At 41.6% G+C, this 17,171-nt stretch overlaps 1 protein-coding gene across 1 annotated transcript; it reads left to right on the forward strand.

Moving 5' to 3' along the window:
• Positions 1-754: 754 nt before the first annotated feature.
• LOC119723453 lies at positions 755-17,154 on the forward strand. The gene is made up of 4 exons (XM_038194118.1): positions 755-839; positions 1,222-1,297; positions 12,426-12,539; positions 15,882-17,154. Exons 3-4 carry the CDS (start codon positions 12,426-12,428, stop codon positions 16,542-16,544), a joined length of 777 nt encoding a protein of 258 aa, XP_038050046.1. The 5' UTR covers positions 755-839; positions 1,222-1,297; the 3' UTR covers positions 16,545-17,154.
• The last annotated feature ends 17 nt before the right edge of the window (positions 17,155-17,171 follow it).

The raw sequence follows: 17,171 nt of genomic DNA on the forward strand, positions 1-17,171 counted from the left end.
CTGTACAAAGTAACAATTTGTCCCACACCCAACCGAAAATAATTATGATCGGAATTTATCGAGTGTGGTTGAGTTCTTGAAAAGACAAAATACGTTTTGCGACTAGACATAATGAACTTACCAAGAATCTGATATATTCTGTTGACACTAGATACTTTCATTCAGCCATTGGTTCATTTTTTCCCACTGGAGGCACATTTCATCATTATTTTGTTGTAACGCCAGAAACTACAATCAGATTTTCGTTGAGACTGATGAAATGAGATGCTCAAAAATCTGAAGTAATGTTATTTAAGACCCTTTGATTTGATTCTGCGAATCTTTAGCTGATTTTGGCGCCAAAGGCGCTTCTCCCAAAAAGAAATCATAGAAAAGGTCTTCAGGGGCACGCTCAGATGTTTGTCCAACAATCTTGGCAGGAATCAGGTGGTTTCGTAGTCGCTAATGAGTCGTCTCGCAGTCCGTCGATTTGGCGATGAAATTAAGCAAGCCCGCTTGGCGGACTCTCGGCGGACTAACGAGATCGGGCCGCGTGGTCCCAGCTGTGGCGCGCTCCTCCTAAACGCGGCACGGTGTTATTAATTCGGCCTGACACGGGCCTTTTAGTGCTAATTCATCACGCGACCAACGTTCCCGTCTCCCAACATTTTGTAATTGTAAAATTGTGTTAGATGTGTCGTGTTAGCTTCATCAAGTGTCAATTATTGAGGATGCTTCGCCTTCCCAGCAAGTCAAGGTTGCATGCAAATATACCCTGTAGTCAGTCAGACTCTGACGTGAAAACACATTGACAGGCTCGAGCATTTCACATCTTCACATCTTTCTTTCCAGAATGTACCGTACGTCTTCCATAATATTCAGTGCGCAAAGCTGTTTTAACGGAATGTTTTCCTAGCTTTGAGATATTTTCACAACGCTGCATTTGTGAATAAATGTTATTCTGCACGTCAGATGTTCTCACACTCCCCCACATGTTCCCGCATTAAGCTGCCACGTCCAATTTTAAGCTTCGCGTTCTGTTTTTACCTCTGTGCAACCATAAGAGACCTTTGTTGCGCATGCCCACATCAAACTCTTGATAAATAACCCAAAAGCGTTTGTTCAAATAGATATTGGGTGCCTGCATGCCTTAGTCAAGCTTATCATGCCTTTCGTGGGCTATCTTATAATAGGTCAACATCCACGTTACACCCATTGACAAAATTTTAAATCCAATTTCAGATTGTGACAGTGAAGGAAATCGAGTCACCGTTGAAAAAAAGATCAGAGACGTCACAGGGGAAATTTTCAGTTAAAGGTAAGAAACCTGTTTTTTTTTTTTAAAGCTTTACTAAAAGCCTTTTAGCCTAGTTGTTTTTGATGAACAATCTGTAGCCTTAATACAAAGCTTTGCATCAGTTCCTCTATAATAAAGTCAGCGGACTTGACGTTTGGGCGGTGCACGCGTTTGATGTGTGAGCAAAGTGTGCCCCCGGAACGTTTGGCGTCACTGTGTACGCTTTTAGCATTTTTAGTGAAGGAGACCCAAAGCCGCTTCGCTTGCTTTCAACAGGTTCCGATCGCACATGCAGAGCCCGCCAAAAAATGATCTATCACACCGGAAATTTGGTACTTTAATTAGAGAGAAGTCTTTTAGAAGCACTTCTGATAGCTAAAACGCTACCTCGCGAATGAACTTTGGGTACGGGTTACCATATTGAATCGGTATGCCCTTTGCTTGAAGTTTACTTGAAATCAAATGCTGCTAACGTAATAGCTTGGAAAGACATTTATGCATTTTAAATATGCCTCCCGGTACAAGCAGGTGGTCTATTTTGAGACTCATTGTACTAAACCTCTTACATGATCCCAAGAGATCTCAGATCCGGCTATTAGACCCAACGGCCAACCCCAATGTTCTTATAGAATTTCCTTACAATTCCTAGTTCCTCTTTTTTTTTTTTATTCTCTCCGTTCAACGCATTGTCCGCAAGCCAGACACTGCAGAATATAAAGAACGAAATGAATCTCAATAACGTGTTCATAACAATCATTCACTCCAGTAACATTGAGACAATTTGAGTCTCAATTTTGTTTTATAATTTTTTTTTTTAACATTTGTCCTATTCACTTTTACTCTATGGAATTAAAATATGTCTGGAGGCAGCCTAATGGTGAACGTTTCCCTCTTCTTCGTTTTGTGAAGCTCCTTAATAAAACAAATCTTCGAACCAAACACAGCTTATGTTATCAGTTGATAATTCGTTATACGAGATACATTTCTAAATATTTCAACAGTGCACCCCAGGGATTAATTAACCTAATTGTTTGCATAGCTTGGCATTTGTTCCCCTGGCAATTAAGCTTTGTAATTTTAGCGACCAATTAAGCAATTAAACCTCGTCTGTACATCCTCCAAAGTCCGGTGGTTGTTTTCGTAAGGCAAGGTCGTTTTGGGTCGCTTTCATCCTTGTACATCGACTGTGCTACAGAAAGTAAGACGACGACTTGGCAAAACTCCCAGTGCGGTGCAGCGAACTATTAGCCCACTTGTTTAATGAGTTTTATTAAAGGGCCCAAGCTATGAATTGTTTTAGGAACACATTTTGTGCAACTTTCAACTCCTCTTAAATGTATGAAAACTAATTGACATTTCTTTTTGGTTAATTTGATTGAAAAGTGCACTCCGGACAACTGAGGGCGCTATTGCTGGGATTCGTTTCAGGAAGACACTGTCCAGTTTAGGGGTTTTCTATTCAAATTGTGAACCCAAAATTTGCCCATTGAAAACTTTTTGTGAGAAAGGCTAATTGGCTTACTGCAATGTACTGACACAACAGCGAATCACCAAAGAACTGAACATTTACGACAGCAAAATCGCCAAAATTCTAGCAACTTTTTGTGCTGAAATAGCTGCAACGATGAGGTTTCTGCCTGGAACGGCATCTCAGTTTCCATATTCATTTTCATGAATATGGAAATAGGCATTAGCATAAACAACGAAAATGCACCAAAATACCCTTGGAAATGGCAAAATGAAAATTGATAATAAGGCCAAATGGGACATAAAGGTAAATTTTATAGGATGGCATTACAGAAATTACATCGCAATGACCCTTTAAGTTTTATTCGGTTTGGAACTAAACCTTGCCTCCCTTCTAGGTTTATATATCTTGCTTGATAGTATTGGTATTGCGAAAGCAGAAAGGGATGAGAAGAACGTGAAATGTATGGTTTTATCGAACCATTATACTCGTGTTTAGAGCTGAGACCGTGACTACATGAAATGTGGAAGCATTACATCGTAAACGTTTAGACCACAATATTGATGAGACAGGGATAAACTGGACAAATTATAATTTGAAAGGAGTTTATTTCCCAACCACGATAGAGGCTTTGATAAAAACTCAGGGTTTGTTTTCAGAAAGGAATTAAAGTTTTGTCTACTTAAGAGATCACTCAGTAAATGTTCTGTTTTTCCATCAACTGCCGTGATCCTAGTCTATGTTTCGTTAGCTTAGTCCCAATTTCAACAAAATGGACCAGGAAATCCCGACCGTAGAGGCGGGGCGAATGCGGTTAATCCCTTGGGGTATAGCTTGTTGATGTTATGAGTTGGATGACGATCGGGAAATAGACCGAGTTGACTCGGTCAGACTGCATTCAGAGTGAGATCTCTGCATAATAGCAGACAAGTAATCTGTCAGAGAGCCTTACAGTGTCTGCTACTATATCAGTCCTTACGCCAGCCCAGGTTCGATTCGAATCGCAGTCATTATGTGTGTAACGGGGAAAGGACCATCCCTAGGCTTCTAGTTTCCTCAAGGAAAAAAACTCTTTCTTGTCTTGAGTTTAAAGTAGATCTAGATCCCTATGCATGTTCAGCAATCTCTCGGTTGATTGGTGGTTGCTTGCTTCGCCTTTTAAGTATTTTTACCTACATTCACAAGAGATTTGTGGCCGTCTTACACGTCTTAACCCAAAGGGAATATACTCCATTTACAATATCCCGCCCGAAGGGGGTAGCAAAAGGCCAGTGAATATTTCTCGTTAGTGGGAGATTGGTAATAACTAACACGCACCGGTAATGACAACAATGCAGTATAGGCCGTGTTGACCTGATTCTTATTCTGGTCTTAACTGGAGAACATGGGGAAAATTGAAGTCCCAATGAGCTTTTTTCCCCCCACTTGGCGAGGCAGACTTGGTCAATTGGCGTGTTGTCGGCTGTAAACACCACCAGTTTGTACTGCGGCATCTTGGTGAGGACTCGTACAAACAAGCAATGCCTTAACACCCTTGGATGAAAAGACATAATTGCATTCGCGCGTGCGGATCGTGCGATCGATCACCGCACGTAGACCAGACCACTTTTTGATTACGCTTTGGTGGGGATGTGCGTTGTGTGTGCAGAGGCTCACATTGGTAGCTTGTTATTTGAGGATGTCGAGATTCACAGACACTTTTGGTGGTGGTTAACTTGGGAAGAGATGTACGTCACTTGATTGATTGAACGTGAGACGAGTTTTGGCCCACGCAGAGAAAAGTTAAATGTATTCATTCGAATACCTTATCACAAGAAACTTTATAAACTTTAATAAATGGAAGAAATTCTCAAAAAAACAAAACAAAAACAAAAACAAAACAAACAAACGATAATCGGTATCTAAGCAATTGAGAGAAACACATTTGTTTGTTCTTTTGTCAAATTTGTTTGTTCTTTTGGTTGTCGCAGGGATTTCTCGTTATCAATGACATTATCAAATCTGTCAATCTCAGATATTTGCCTGATTGTGTGTGCTTGATCTTTTTTAATTTGAAAAAAGGTAAAATTTTAAGTGAAGAGAGACAGTAATTTGTGTTTTTCAATTCTTATCTCGTGGTTCACTCAAGGTTGAATGTCTCGTCAGAGGAAAGCAAACATGTTCTTGGTCTCATGCTCGATGTGTCACTGCCTTCAAGTAAACTGGTCGATCCTTGCTTCTTGACCAGACGCCAAATCAGATCACTGAGTGCGATTGCGATTGGCTGTTCATCCGCCCGAGAATCACCTTTCCAGGCCAGAAGCTATGTGACTTACCTTCACCCATCAGGCGACCTAGACTTTAGGATTTCAGTTCATTCTTATCATGTAATCAGTCCTGGAAGTGCCGAGGCTTGGAGGACTGATGACTTAGTTCGAGCAAGGTGATCCTCTTCTTCTCAACCTCAATTCGGCCCTGGATTTATTCAGCTATTTCCCCTAGAAGAGATTAAAACGGACTCACAGCTAAAATGTCAAGGGCAAACTCATGTGTTCCTTTCTCACTTTCACTCATGTTATCTGACAATTCTGCTTTCGGAATGACATATCTGATTATTCACATTCTGTATGCTTGCAAAAATTGTTGTTTTGATATATTATTGTGACAGTGAAAATCCTTGCAAGGGCAGTGACGTCGTCTCTTGGTGTGGATTATTTTGATTCTGCGTTGTCTCAGAAGTTGTTGACCGTGTGGCTGTTCCGGTTACTTGGCCGTTGCTTCCATTGTGGCATATAGGTACCGTCTGAAGTTGGGTAATTTGGCATTGTCGTCGTCATAGTATTGTTTCGCCAATGGTGCCTCTGTGTACCTTGCTGATGTCAATACTATAGCTCCCTTCATTCGAGTCAATGAAACGCGAGATCTGCTGTTTTGCTTTTCCATCTCTTTTGGTAAAGCATTAATCCTTTTTGGATAATTTTAAGTGCAAAATACAAGTTCCTAGCAGCTGAAATCCAACTCTGACTATATCTGAAAAAAAGTCTCCACATCTGATAATTATCGTTAATTAATTTCAACATTGGGTCATACAATTTATTGAAGATTAAAAGACAAATTAATTCTAGTTTGTGTCACGCGGAATCCTGCTTGCTGAAGATAAGCACACAAAAATGTCCGCAAAAAGTTAATGAACAAATCACCCATAGGCCTAATCACTACACGCCATCGTCAATGTAAATAATATTCACTAAGTTAGAATATTTATTCGAGAAGGGATAATAAAGACGGTAGGTTCAGCCGTTTGGCTTGGATTGTCACCAATCTGGCCAGTTTTTTTCCCTTTGGTAACTAGATGTTATTTTTTAATTTGCAAGGCATCTGATTAGGGCCCACGTTCGCGGCTTCAGAAGCGTTGTCTTTCACGGCCCAGAAGGCCTCGAACCAAAACATGAGTAACGGCGTCCTCGCCGTATCGCAAGCATTCATCGCAGAAAATGCTTGTCTGTCCACCTGCGTCATATAATAAAGCCTGGCCCAACTCTGAGAGAGGCACTACCAGTCTGAACCTGCACGCAGGTCGCCAACAAATATTGTCTCGCCAGTTTTATTGCCCACTCGAGTTGAGTGCGGGGCGTAATACCTGTCGATAAACTCTTCTCCAGCTTTTGAGGAGGGGGCGGAGGGTTGGTACAAAGCGCTAATATAACGCCCTCTCCACGAGTTTTTTTAATAAACGCCTGGAAATTAAATTGTCTAGTCTTGTCTGGAAAACTGGGTCATGACGAGGTCGTTATGAATTTCATGATCAGATTAAAAGTTATTGATAAACCGTTCGCATGTTTTTATTACACCTGTTTTTTTTCAATCAATTTTGAAACCGACTTTTAACAGGTGTGCATATTCGTACTGGAAACGAACATCAATACATCATTAGGCCTATACGCGTATAAATGGTCATTGTTACAATTTTTTCCCCTCATAAAAACATCTGACGCATTTCCTTCTGTTCAGAAGCTCGGTGCCAGTGAGTGCTCATTAGTCCTTTTGAGTGTTAGGTTGTCACAAAATATAAGTGTTTGCATAATTTTTACATTTTGATGACTGTATGACGACGCCAACGCAGCGATTGCTATTTGTTAGTGTCATGTTGTACTGTTCGCCATCTTTAACTTTCCACTTTTGTGATCGGCAGCAATTTATGTATCTGGTAATGGTAGAATTTTTACCAGAAGGACATTTTAAAAGCTTTGCGAGCTAGGAAAATAATGACTGTCGTTGGTGAGCCTTGGGCATTCCATCAACGGATGAACAAAACATCATCACCAACACATATTTTATTGTTTGAGAGCTTTTTATCATGACATCGCATGAAGTAGACTTTTTTCAAGAAATAAAAACTTGAAGGGTGATGGACTTCAACCTGCTAAAGGAGACTTTAACATGTGACCAAATAATTATTCTAAAAGAGAGTAAAACCTAAAATAAAATCCTCCTACCATGCTGTTAGTTCTTATTTGTAGACCGATCGTTTTCTACTAAAGCCTCTTTATTGACGGGTTCGAAACTACTTGTCGCCACGGGGCTTAGAAAGGATCAACCTTACCCGACAGAAGTCCCCCTTCTGTAATTTAGAGGTTGAAGGTGATGCATCGTGCCAACACCGTTTGCATGCTGTCTTTGTTTCTGAATAATTACACAGAGCTTAATGGAAAGGACGTGAAAAAAAATCTCACGTGTAGGCTTAGGTTTATATTTTGGGTCTTCAATGATTTTTTTCTTGATGTCGAAGGGCGGTCTGAGCGTGTGTCGGTTAATTTTTCCCGACGTATGTGTCTCGAGCACTCAGGCGGCGATCAGGTTGAAACGGAGGTAGATTTTTTTTAGAAGCATAGGCACCCTATTTGCGATTGCTTCATATTGAGGGCCCGACGCGGGATCGCAGGTTTCGTCAGCAAAGCTGTTCGTTTTGTAATTGTGTTGACGCTTTTCGCGTTGTTGGCGGAATCAGCACTCACTGTACAATTAATCATACCAATCACTCAATTACAGGTTTTTTTTTCTCGCTTGGTATATTATGGAGTCTGCAACATTCTTACGAGCAACATGCGTTGTCGTTAGCTCTGTCATCACTGATCAGAACTGCAATTGTCAGCTTTGAGCAGAGTACGCTATCACCCACGCTATAGTCAACCACAGTTGGACTAGTCTAGCCAATTTTCAGGATAACCTATACCGAAATCGGTTACATCGCTGGTTTAAGTATAGCGAAAAGTATCATACTGTAGGCCTACATCACGGGGCCATAGTTTCATGATGACGTTTTGGCCATGTTTTTTCACTAAACAAAACCATTGTTCACGTGGACAAACTCGTTTCACAGTGGGCAACAAAACGCCACCCTAAACAGCGCCACCTAGTGTCAGCTGATGTCCCGTCACAGCCCTCCCTGTATTTAGGCTGCACGGTGGTATGGTCACCCCTCCCTTCAAATTAGTCTGACCCTCGTCACAATCGTAATAACTGTCACCTGCTCATTCCTCGAACAGCATCCATTTGAAATCCGACAAAAACAATTCCCAATGACATCTTTCTCGATTACTGCATTAAATCATTATCAAATCAAAATGTGGTTATATCACAAGCCAGTAAATGAAAAAAAAAGGCCAAAAGTCAGCGGCACTTTTTGTTCTCTCTTCTTCTCCGCCATTTCATTCCGGCCATTGCTTCACCCCAGTTATAAAGTCACCTTGTGTAAATGGATGAGTGAAGTGAGGCCGTGCGCTTCTCAGGCGTAAACGGAAATGTCCCCTCGTCTAAAGGACGGCTTTCCGGCACTTACTTCACGAACGATCCCGTTGATAGAAACAAAAATAAGTCTGACATACACTGGCATGGTACAGACGCGTGGGAAATGTTTTACCGGTCCTCATCATTTATAGCAAGTGATTGTAATCCCGAGTGAGCAAGGAATTGTTGACACTCTCAAGCTGGGGTGGATTTCTCCTCTTGAACAGACATCGACTTGTTGATGACAGACTTGTCTGAATGTCGGTGTATACGCACAGAGTGTTATCAATACTTGCCTGGTGCATTTACATTTAGCCAAATCGGACAGAGTGTTTTGCAATCTTCGTCAATTCACACTTCGCTCCGTGAATGAAAATTTTTCTCCCTACAACGCACAATCTATGAAACTGTTTAATAGCACACTATTATGAGCGTTTATTTTACATTTTGAGAAATTTTGAAGTAAAATATTATTTTTCATTATCGTACGGCGGCAGATATTTTGCATTTCCTATCACAGTTATTTTAATGAACTAACAATGAGAATTATTTAAAAAAAACACGAAAAAAACATTTAATAACTGAATTAAAATTTAAGTACTTTACCAGTTTTGTATCCGAGTTGTTTCATTCAGTTTAAAGAGTTTTATTCAATAATTTCTAGCCAAAAAAGGGGTGAAAGTGTCGCAATTGCAATAATTATTAGGAGGACAGAGCTCCCGCAAACGATTATTTTTTTTGTCCTCGTTCAAGATACACTTTTCGCCTTAAATTCACTCTCCGCGCATCACGCTTGATTGGCCAGGCGAGACTAACAAAAAGAGGCAGCCGCTCGGCAACAACATGTTTGCTCTCTTGAAAGGTTTTTCCCTCTTCTTTCTTTTTCTCCTTTTGATCGTATCGCCGTTATCGATTGTGTAACGCTAGCCCAAGCGATAGCCATCTCAGCGCGCTTACGGCTCCCCGAGTATATACGAGGCTACAATATAAGGCCGATCGGTATCAACCGACCATGACTAGGGATTGAGAGACAGAGAGGACACATTGAGAGATGGATTGTTGTTATTTTGTTGTCCTGATGTTAGTAAAGTCAAGTTTGTTCCGAGACAATATGGCTCACGAGGCCGGTGTTTACATTTTTTTTTTCAAGACTGAGAATACTATTCCCTATATCTATGGATGGGATGCCAGTCCACTATCGCTGGTAACTCCCCATGTTACTCCCCGGCTAATGTTGGTAATCATTTGTATTCCTTGGTGGAGAGAGGCAAGTTACGATTAAGTGGCTCGCCCAAGGACACAAAGGGCCAGCGGCTGAATTCGAACCCTTGATCCTCTGATCACAAGTCTTTATCTCCATAATGGACACTTGGCAACAGGCCAAACTAATTGGCCCATGACCATGCCTAATGACTAAGGCAATTTCTCCTATATGCCGATGTGTTTTGAAGTGATTGTATGTATTCATTTTGTTGAGATCAGGAACCAGACAGCTGTATTCTCAACAATAGTTTTGTCGAGCTCGCACTCAGGCTTTGAACTGATGGGACACCTTCCCCGTAGATTGTTGCAAATTCTCGAAATCAAAGTTGTTCCAGACGTTTACGAGCAGTGTACCCTTGCTGTATCACGAACAGGATAACAGCCACCCCTCACAAACATTCACACTATTGAAGAAATAGAACACTACTCCGTTTTTGCTTGCACTTGATCTTGTGATCGTACTCTGTTATCGTAATTTATTTGGAACATATCCCCGAGGAAACTCGCGAACACGCTGGAGGTTATTGCAACTGGAACGGACAATGTTCATTCCGTATTACCAGCAACACTCCTTCCCGGATCCCTCGGAAAAAAAATGATGTGAAACCTGACACCAAAGATTAGAATTTTTGAGAAAAAAATCATGTCATTGCACTTATTAATCCAGATAGCGCAATATCGTCAATTCCCCAGAAAGCAGTGAGGTTTGTCGCCGGTAAAGTCGGACAGGTACACTGGGCGCAAGCAATCAAAACACGGCCCTAGTTATCCAACAACAACGGTCCCGTCTTTTTAAAGGTCGTGTTCCCCTGGTATTAGCCAGGAGCACAGGTTCCCTTTTTTAATAAAAATACTCAATGTTGGAGTAGTCAAACCGTGAATAACAATTACAGATCAATTTGATTTTGGACCGATATTCTCCCTTTTATTTAACTTTCCAAAACGAAATAACGCTTGCTTGTTGTTGGAATAAATGATAATGGTATAAAACCTGGAACAATTATTTAATCATATATTTCTTCTTCTTGACCCACCAATTATAGTAACACCACCAAAGGCATTTAACACACAACCCGTACGGTAAAATTACAATTTAATCAGTGTCGGATAACATCTACCACCTTATTAAATTTGTCAGGAAAAAAAGAAGAAGAAAGAAACTTAGTTAACACCAACTGGGAATTGATTTGGATGCCGAGCACGGTTCTCAGCGCGGAGTTGCCAGGATTTCCCGCGGTGGCTCCGAGCTTTTTGTCGGCCTCGGTTCTCACTCTGTCGCCCGCTGAGCTTGGGAATTCCTGAGACGATTTCCGAAAAAAAAGCAGAGCAAAAACAATGATTTCATTTAATCGAAAAATAGGTCACAGGTTCTCAGCGTCAACCGTTCGGGAATAAAAAAATAATTGAATTTGTACAAATAATGCTGATGTGGGTAAAGTGCACATTTGCATCTATTAGGGCGTCGTCATGGTTACCCAGGTCCACTATTCAATTGGAACACTCATACATACAGAATGCATCGGTATTCAAAATTGCAACTTGACATTGTGCACTGAATGATAAAACAGTGAAAAAGAATTGTCAGCCTCATTTTTCTTCATTCAAACATGCTACGTATAGTGAGTTGCACATTCAGCTGCTAAGATTCGCCAAACAGCATTAAAAGCCAGCTCCCATTTCAAGTGTATCGATAGACACAGCACATTCCAATTTTACAAGTTCGTGACGGACGTGCTTCAAGTAGTAAGGAAGCGATTTGAAAATCACCTCCCATCATTTAAGTATGCCGTGATACCATTTGGAGTCGCCTCGCCAAACTCTCGTGATGTTGGTATTTGATAAGCCTTTCTTCGTGACAAAAGTCATTTAACATTACAGTTTTTTAGGGTAATGTTCGCCAAGTGTATATCTCATTGACGTCATTGGGTGTCATTTTTGCTTCCTGCCTACTCCTTTGACTCTTGTTGATACCTCTTTTGGTATCTAAATATAAAAATAATGCTTGTAGCACTCACAACCACGCGCGAGTGGTACACCGATACTATCGATCGGCTTGGCGGGCGGATTACGCGTGGATGCACCGGCGCGGCTTGGTAGACGAAAACCCCGGTGTGAGGGGTTGGGGCACAACCTTAAAAGTTACCGGTGTAGAAGCTCCACATTTATCGCTGCAAGTCATGCGTGACTTGTCGAGAGCTGATAAGCGAAATATTACAGGAAGACCTGAAGGCCGATAGGCTGACTAAGTGTGACATGCGGGCAACCTCCAAAACAAGCGGCGCGGAGATGTATTTGTGACCGAGGAATGATACATTTTGACATTAATGTTTCATGGTTACTCTGAAGTTTCGCTCAGTTGTTTTGCTCACTTTTTTGAATCAATACCTTCATGATATTGTTGATGTGTGGCACGAGATAACAAAAAACAAACACAAAAAAATTCGTTTTAAGAAATATTTCTTCATTTTCGTGTTTAGCCGGTATGAAACCTCCTCTTTACTAAGGAAAATTCATTCCAGGACTTCAGAGCTGTCCATGCGGACCACAACGGAACTGCTCTTGCCAATTATATATTAATGGCTTTATTACAGGTATTGTTGCCAACTTGACAACACCAATCCACCTTCTTTCACCTTTTTTTTTATTTCTCAGATGTTGCGACTCGTAGCCCTTCTTGGAATAGCTAGTCTGCTAGTATGCCAGTCGGCCGGTCAGGATGCTGCAAACGCGGAGGAACAAGAAGACTTTTACCCTGCTGAGAGGACGGTAAGGATGGTGTCAGAAGTGGGATTTGATATAATAGGCTCGCATGTGAAATAGACAAGAACAGGTCCTCCGAAGTAGTACACACAACACACACAAATTATATGCGGTCTATAACAGCAGAGATCTTTTTGCGACCGGGAAACTTTACTTTGAAGGCTCACAAACCTTTATCGCAATTGGTGTCAGAAGTGGGATAACATAAAATCACCTAATTAGCTTAAAAGGGTCTTATGGGCACATGTAGTATAAAAGTAATGCGGTGATTGCAGAACATTTAGCCGTGCTAAATTCGATTAGAAAGCTCAGAGTTCTCCCATGTCGAAAGAAATTGTGAAATCGTTGGTTAATGGTTGCAAACACAATCGAAATTGCATTTGGTCGAGTCACGGACAAAATAATGTTTTGCAAAACCAAGACAGTTGCTTCTGCCTATCCATCGATGATATGATAACAGTGTACTAATCACTTCAACGCGCCATGACATTTCGGTGGAGTGTGTATAATCACCCCAATGGCTCTCTATAGTCACTCGAGGCATGATATGTGATAGGGTCATTCAGGAATGATTGCAGATCTCATGTCGAATACGGATCTCTCTCGGGGAAAGTAGGGGCAGTCCCTCCCAGAGAAGTACTGCGCATGGTACATTTTTCCCCTTGACCCTTTAATCTTTCCACATAATATAACGGTCCAGATGCGCTATTAGTTTTAATCTCTATTGTTTCACTGTCGATCGCCCACGCCAGAAAAAAAAAACCTCGATTGAATCCGCGACCACAACACATCGATTAGTGCTAATTTCTTTCCAGTTTCAATCAGGAAAACAATCCTTTCATCTCTTATTAATTTAGTAGTTCTTGAAGCCTTGAAGGACATTTTAATCGTCACAAATTATTCACACCGGCAGACTAAATGATTCAGGGCGACTGTAATGCGCCAAAATTTAATGAAAATAATTATGTGGGTGGACTCACTAACTAAGCTAAATGAAAACAGTTGGTCTGGAACAAATTAGACCAGTCCTATGTCGTTATTTCTCAGCGGCGACAGTAACTAATATTTCTCCAATTAAGGAGCAATAATACTCGTATTAAGGATGAAGGTAGCGAATAACAGAATGAACCTAGGCCTATATCATTTCAGTGTTTGTTCTGTAATACTCTCTATTAGCCAGGGAAGCCTAGCGGCGCGTACAGGCGCTAATAACTGTGGAAGTAAGTGAATAAATCGCCAATGAAACCAATGATAAGTGCTCTTATGCATACTTCCAGCCGGGGACAAACACTTAAAAGTGACCATGGTGTCCATGACACATTCACTTTCAAATTGTTTGGGTAAACTTTCCCTTAATAATAGCCCTACGTCCATTTATCTGCACTTAAAGAAGAGGAGGGGTGGGGTGGGGTACGTTCAGGGTCTACTCCATGATGTAGACAAAACAAATAAACACACTTCACACGCTTGCATGAACCCACTTTCATGAGTTCTACATGAGCTGCATTGGTTACCAGTTAAATCCCGGACAACTTTCAAATTACTGGTTCTGATTTACAAATGCATACATGGATTAGCACCAATTTACCTCCAAGAATTAATCAACAAATATCAACCAACAAGAACCCTCCGCTAGTATAGTTCCATAGATCTTCTTACTCCTTACCCATTTACCACCAAATCATACGGTCAACGTGCCTTTCAATTCACTGCTCCCAAACTATGGAATGATCTCCCTAACCATATCAAAACCTGTCCCACCTTGGATCAATTCAAACAACTTGTTAAAACTCACCTGTTCACCAGAAGCGCATAGAGACTTAATGTATTATGCGCTATATAAGAACTGTTTATTATTAAAGCTGAGATGTATCTCTGCGCCCCTTCGTCATTACAAAATCTTTATCCCTAGATAGAGAAAGTAAGTAAATATATATTTTTTTTCGGCGGAAGTAATTTTGGACCTAATTGATTGTCCTTACCTCCGGCATCTTGGTCAGGTTCCCCGAAGTCAAATTGTGATGTTATTGGCCACTCTTGCCATCTTGACCAGCGAAGAATTCAATTCATTCCAATGATATCAAGCAACAAACACACGTGCGCTATTAACAGCTGTCGACTGCTTCACTGATGTGCCGCCACTTTTAACCATGGAGTGGGGTCAACTGGGGTCACTTCCTCTCTCTACTTATAGGCCCACATCCTTTAAAAGCATTCGTTCTAGAGCTAGAGGAACAGGATTTACCTTAGGATGCTTGCTGATCAAATGAAAATAGGTTTGGAGGCTAATTCAAAGCACCGCTAGCATCCAGCGGGGCCCAGACGGATATTGTGTTGATTTTAATTGGCGTGGTGCGGCGGCGCGGCCCGGGCAATGCGTGTAATTTCCCGGCGATTCCCAACGAGGTCCGAGGGGCCCCGGGTGGAGAAACTCCCACTAGACCAGACGACTATTCGCGAGTCATTATAAAACAGATCGGCGTGTTATAGTAATAACGTTATGCCGTGGGTGTTGGAGGGGGCAAAAACGTGTTATTATTTAAGCTATCCCTCCTATTTACTGCTATCATCTAGGTTATCTCCAAAGCAAAACAATTGTCGATTGCTCCGAAATTTAATCAAGTCATTCCGGAGTCCTCAGAAACACTGAGCGCCTCAGACGCCCTCAGGCGGCAGAACTCGCTCTTATCACCCTTCGAATGTTTGTTAAAATCCGGGTTTTTTTTCAATAAGAATTATTTGACGAGCTGAACACGTACTACACCTCGTCGGCTAAAGTACCCTTCGGCATAAGTACTGACTGCGAGAGAAGTTAATAAGCGACAAAGGCCCTGGGACTCATTTTACATTCGCCATTATTTTAGTCTGGCTCCCTCAGGTTTAGCCAACACATCCGGGCTTTGATAGACCGACACCAAAACAGTTACTCGTCACATAAAAGGAACCGCTTAGGGCTTGACAGATACCAACGAATAATTATAACTATTTCAGAGCAGAATGCGGAAGGAACAACTGCAAGTATAACGGTGAAATAACACAGTCCATACTGTACAGATAAAATATGGTGATAGGCATCTCAAACTGCGTTAATGTTCTGAAGTGTTGCGCAAAACGTGATGAATTTAAGCTCTTTTTGGATAGCAATTGACGTCCAATAGACTGGTGACATACGGTACCTGGGATGCCGGTTAAACTGCAAATATCAGTTTGAAGTCGGGGAACTGGACAAAAATGGTTTAGCTCCCCGGTAATCGTGCGTAAAGTTGCTTTCCTCTTCCAAAAATCTGACCCTGTTGATTGACGTGTATTATTTCATGCTTTCTTTTTTGTGTGTGCCTTGTTTTGCAGAATGGTTTTGACAATTTAAAAGGAATCAGGGACAGTGATGACCAGCATCTACACAGCGCCACCAAGCGAGATGTTAGCGACAGGCAACGTGAGATTGATCTGGCAGCGCAGCAGCCATTCTACCCGTACGGCAGGAGAACAGACGTACCGGGCCGGCCCAGCGGCTTCGTATTCGGCAAGAGAGGGCAATTCTTCCTCCCTTACCAGTATCAAAAGCGGGAACTAGATGAGGTCAACCCGTACAGCGTAGCCAAGCGAGACGACGAGTTGACCGGTCTGGAGGAGGAGCTTGACGCCAGCAAACGGTCCAATGGACCGTATAGCATGAGCGGGCTGCGCTCGCTCACTTTCGGCAAGCGTGAAGACGCGTGGAGCCCGGAAAAGAGAGCCGATCTGTTCCGCTCCTACGCATTCGGCAAGCGGGCCCTTGGCAGCAACTTTGCCTTCGGCAAGCGTGGCTACTCCTCCTTCGACTTCGGCAAACGCGCGGGACTCGGCAGCAGCTTTACCTTCGGCAAGAGAGGGGTCCCGGATGTGGACAGATTCGCCGATGAGGACGCCCTCCTGCAGGACAACAAGCGCGCCCTCGGCAGCAGCTTCTCGTTCGGCAAGCGGAGCGGTCTGTCCAGCTTCACCTTCGGCAAGCGGGCGGGTGAACGATAGAACACTGAGGGCGTCCTATCGCATACCCAACACTTGTAACAGATTCACTATTATTCTTATTATTTCAACTCACGTTTGATTGACCACTGGTTTATGTTTTTACGAAAAGACCAGAATGCTGGTCATTCAGTTTTTAGCCTTAAAATAGTTTAGCCCTGTCAAGGGACATTTAATACAGGAGAGAGAAAAAAAAGGAGAAAACTAAACAGTTGACCATGGAATACGTTTGTAAATAAAGATAACAGTTACAATCTATACTAGAAAATGACGAAGATTTCTTGTAAGAAAGGTCATTAAAATTTATGACCAAAATATATTTTCTTTTTTCCTTTTAAAGTTTTCGCCAAATTTTCAGATCCCTTAAATAGTGTTTCTACTCGGGAGTTATGTTATAGCTATGTGATGATAAAGTACTTCTTTATTTGCGTACTTTGGATAAACTATGAAGTGCAAATTGCACATATTTGGCAAATCATCCAATTGTATTTATTTACTTCATTAATAATAGTTACAGTAGAAGGTGTTAAAGCAAACAACAGTAAAATCAAGACGGATTTAATGTATTTACTTTAGGCTTGATGATTTTTATTAAAGTCGGTTACGAGACATTAATCCTATTCTAGTCGG

The sequence above is a fragment of the Patiria miniata genome, unplaced genomic scaffold (assembly GCF_015706575.1).
Source record: "Patiria miniata isolate m_02_andy unplaced genomic scaffold, ASM1570657v1 HiC_scaffold_17, whole genome shotgun sequence".
Classification (NCBI taxonomy): Eukaryota; Metazoa; Echinodermata; class Asteroidea; order Valvatida; family Asterinidae; genus Patiria; species Patiria miniata.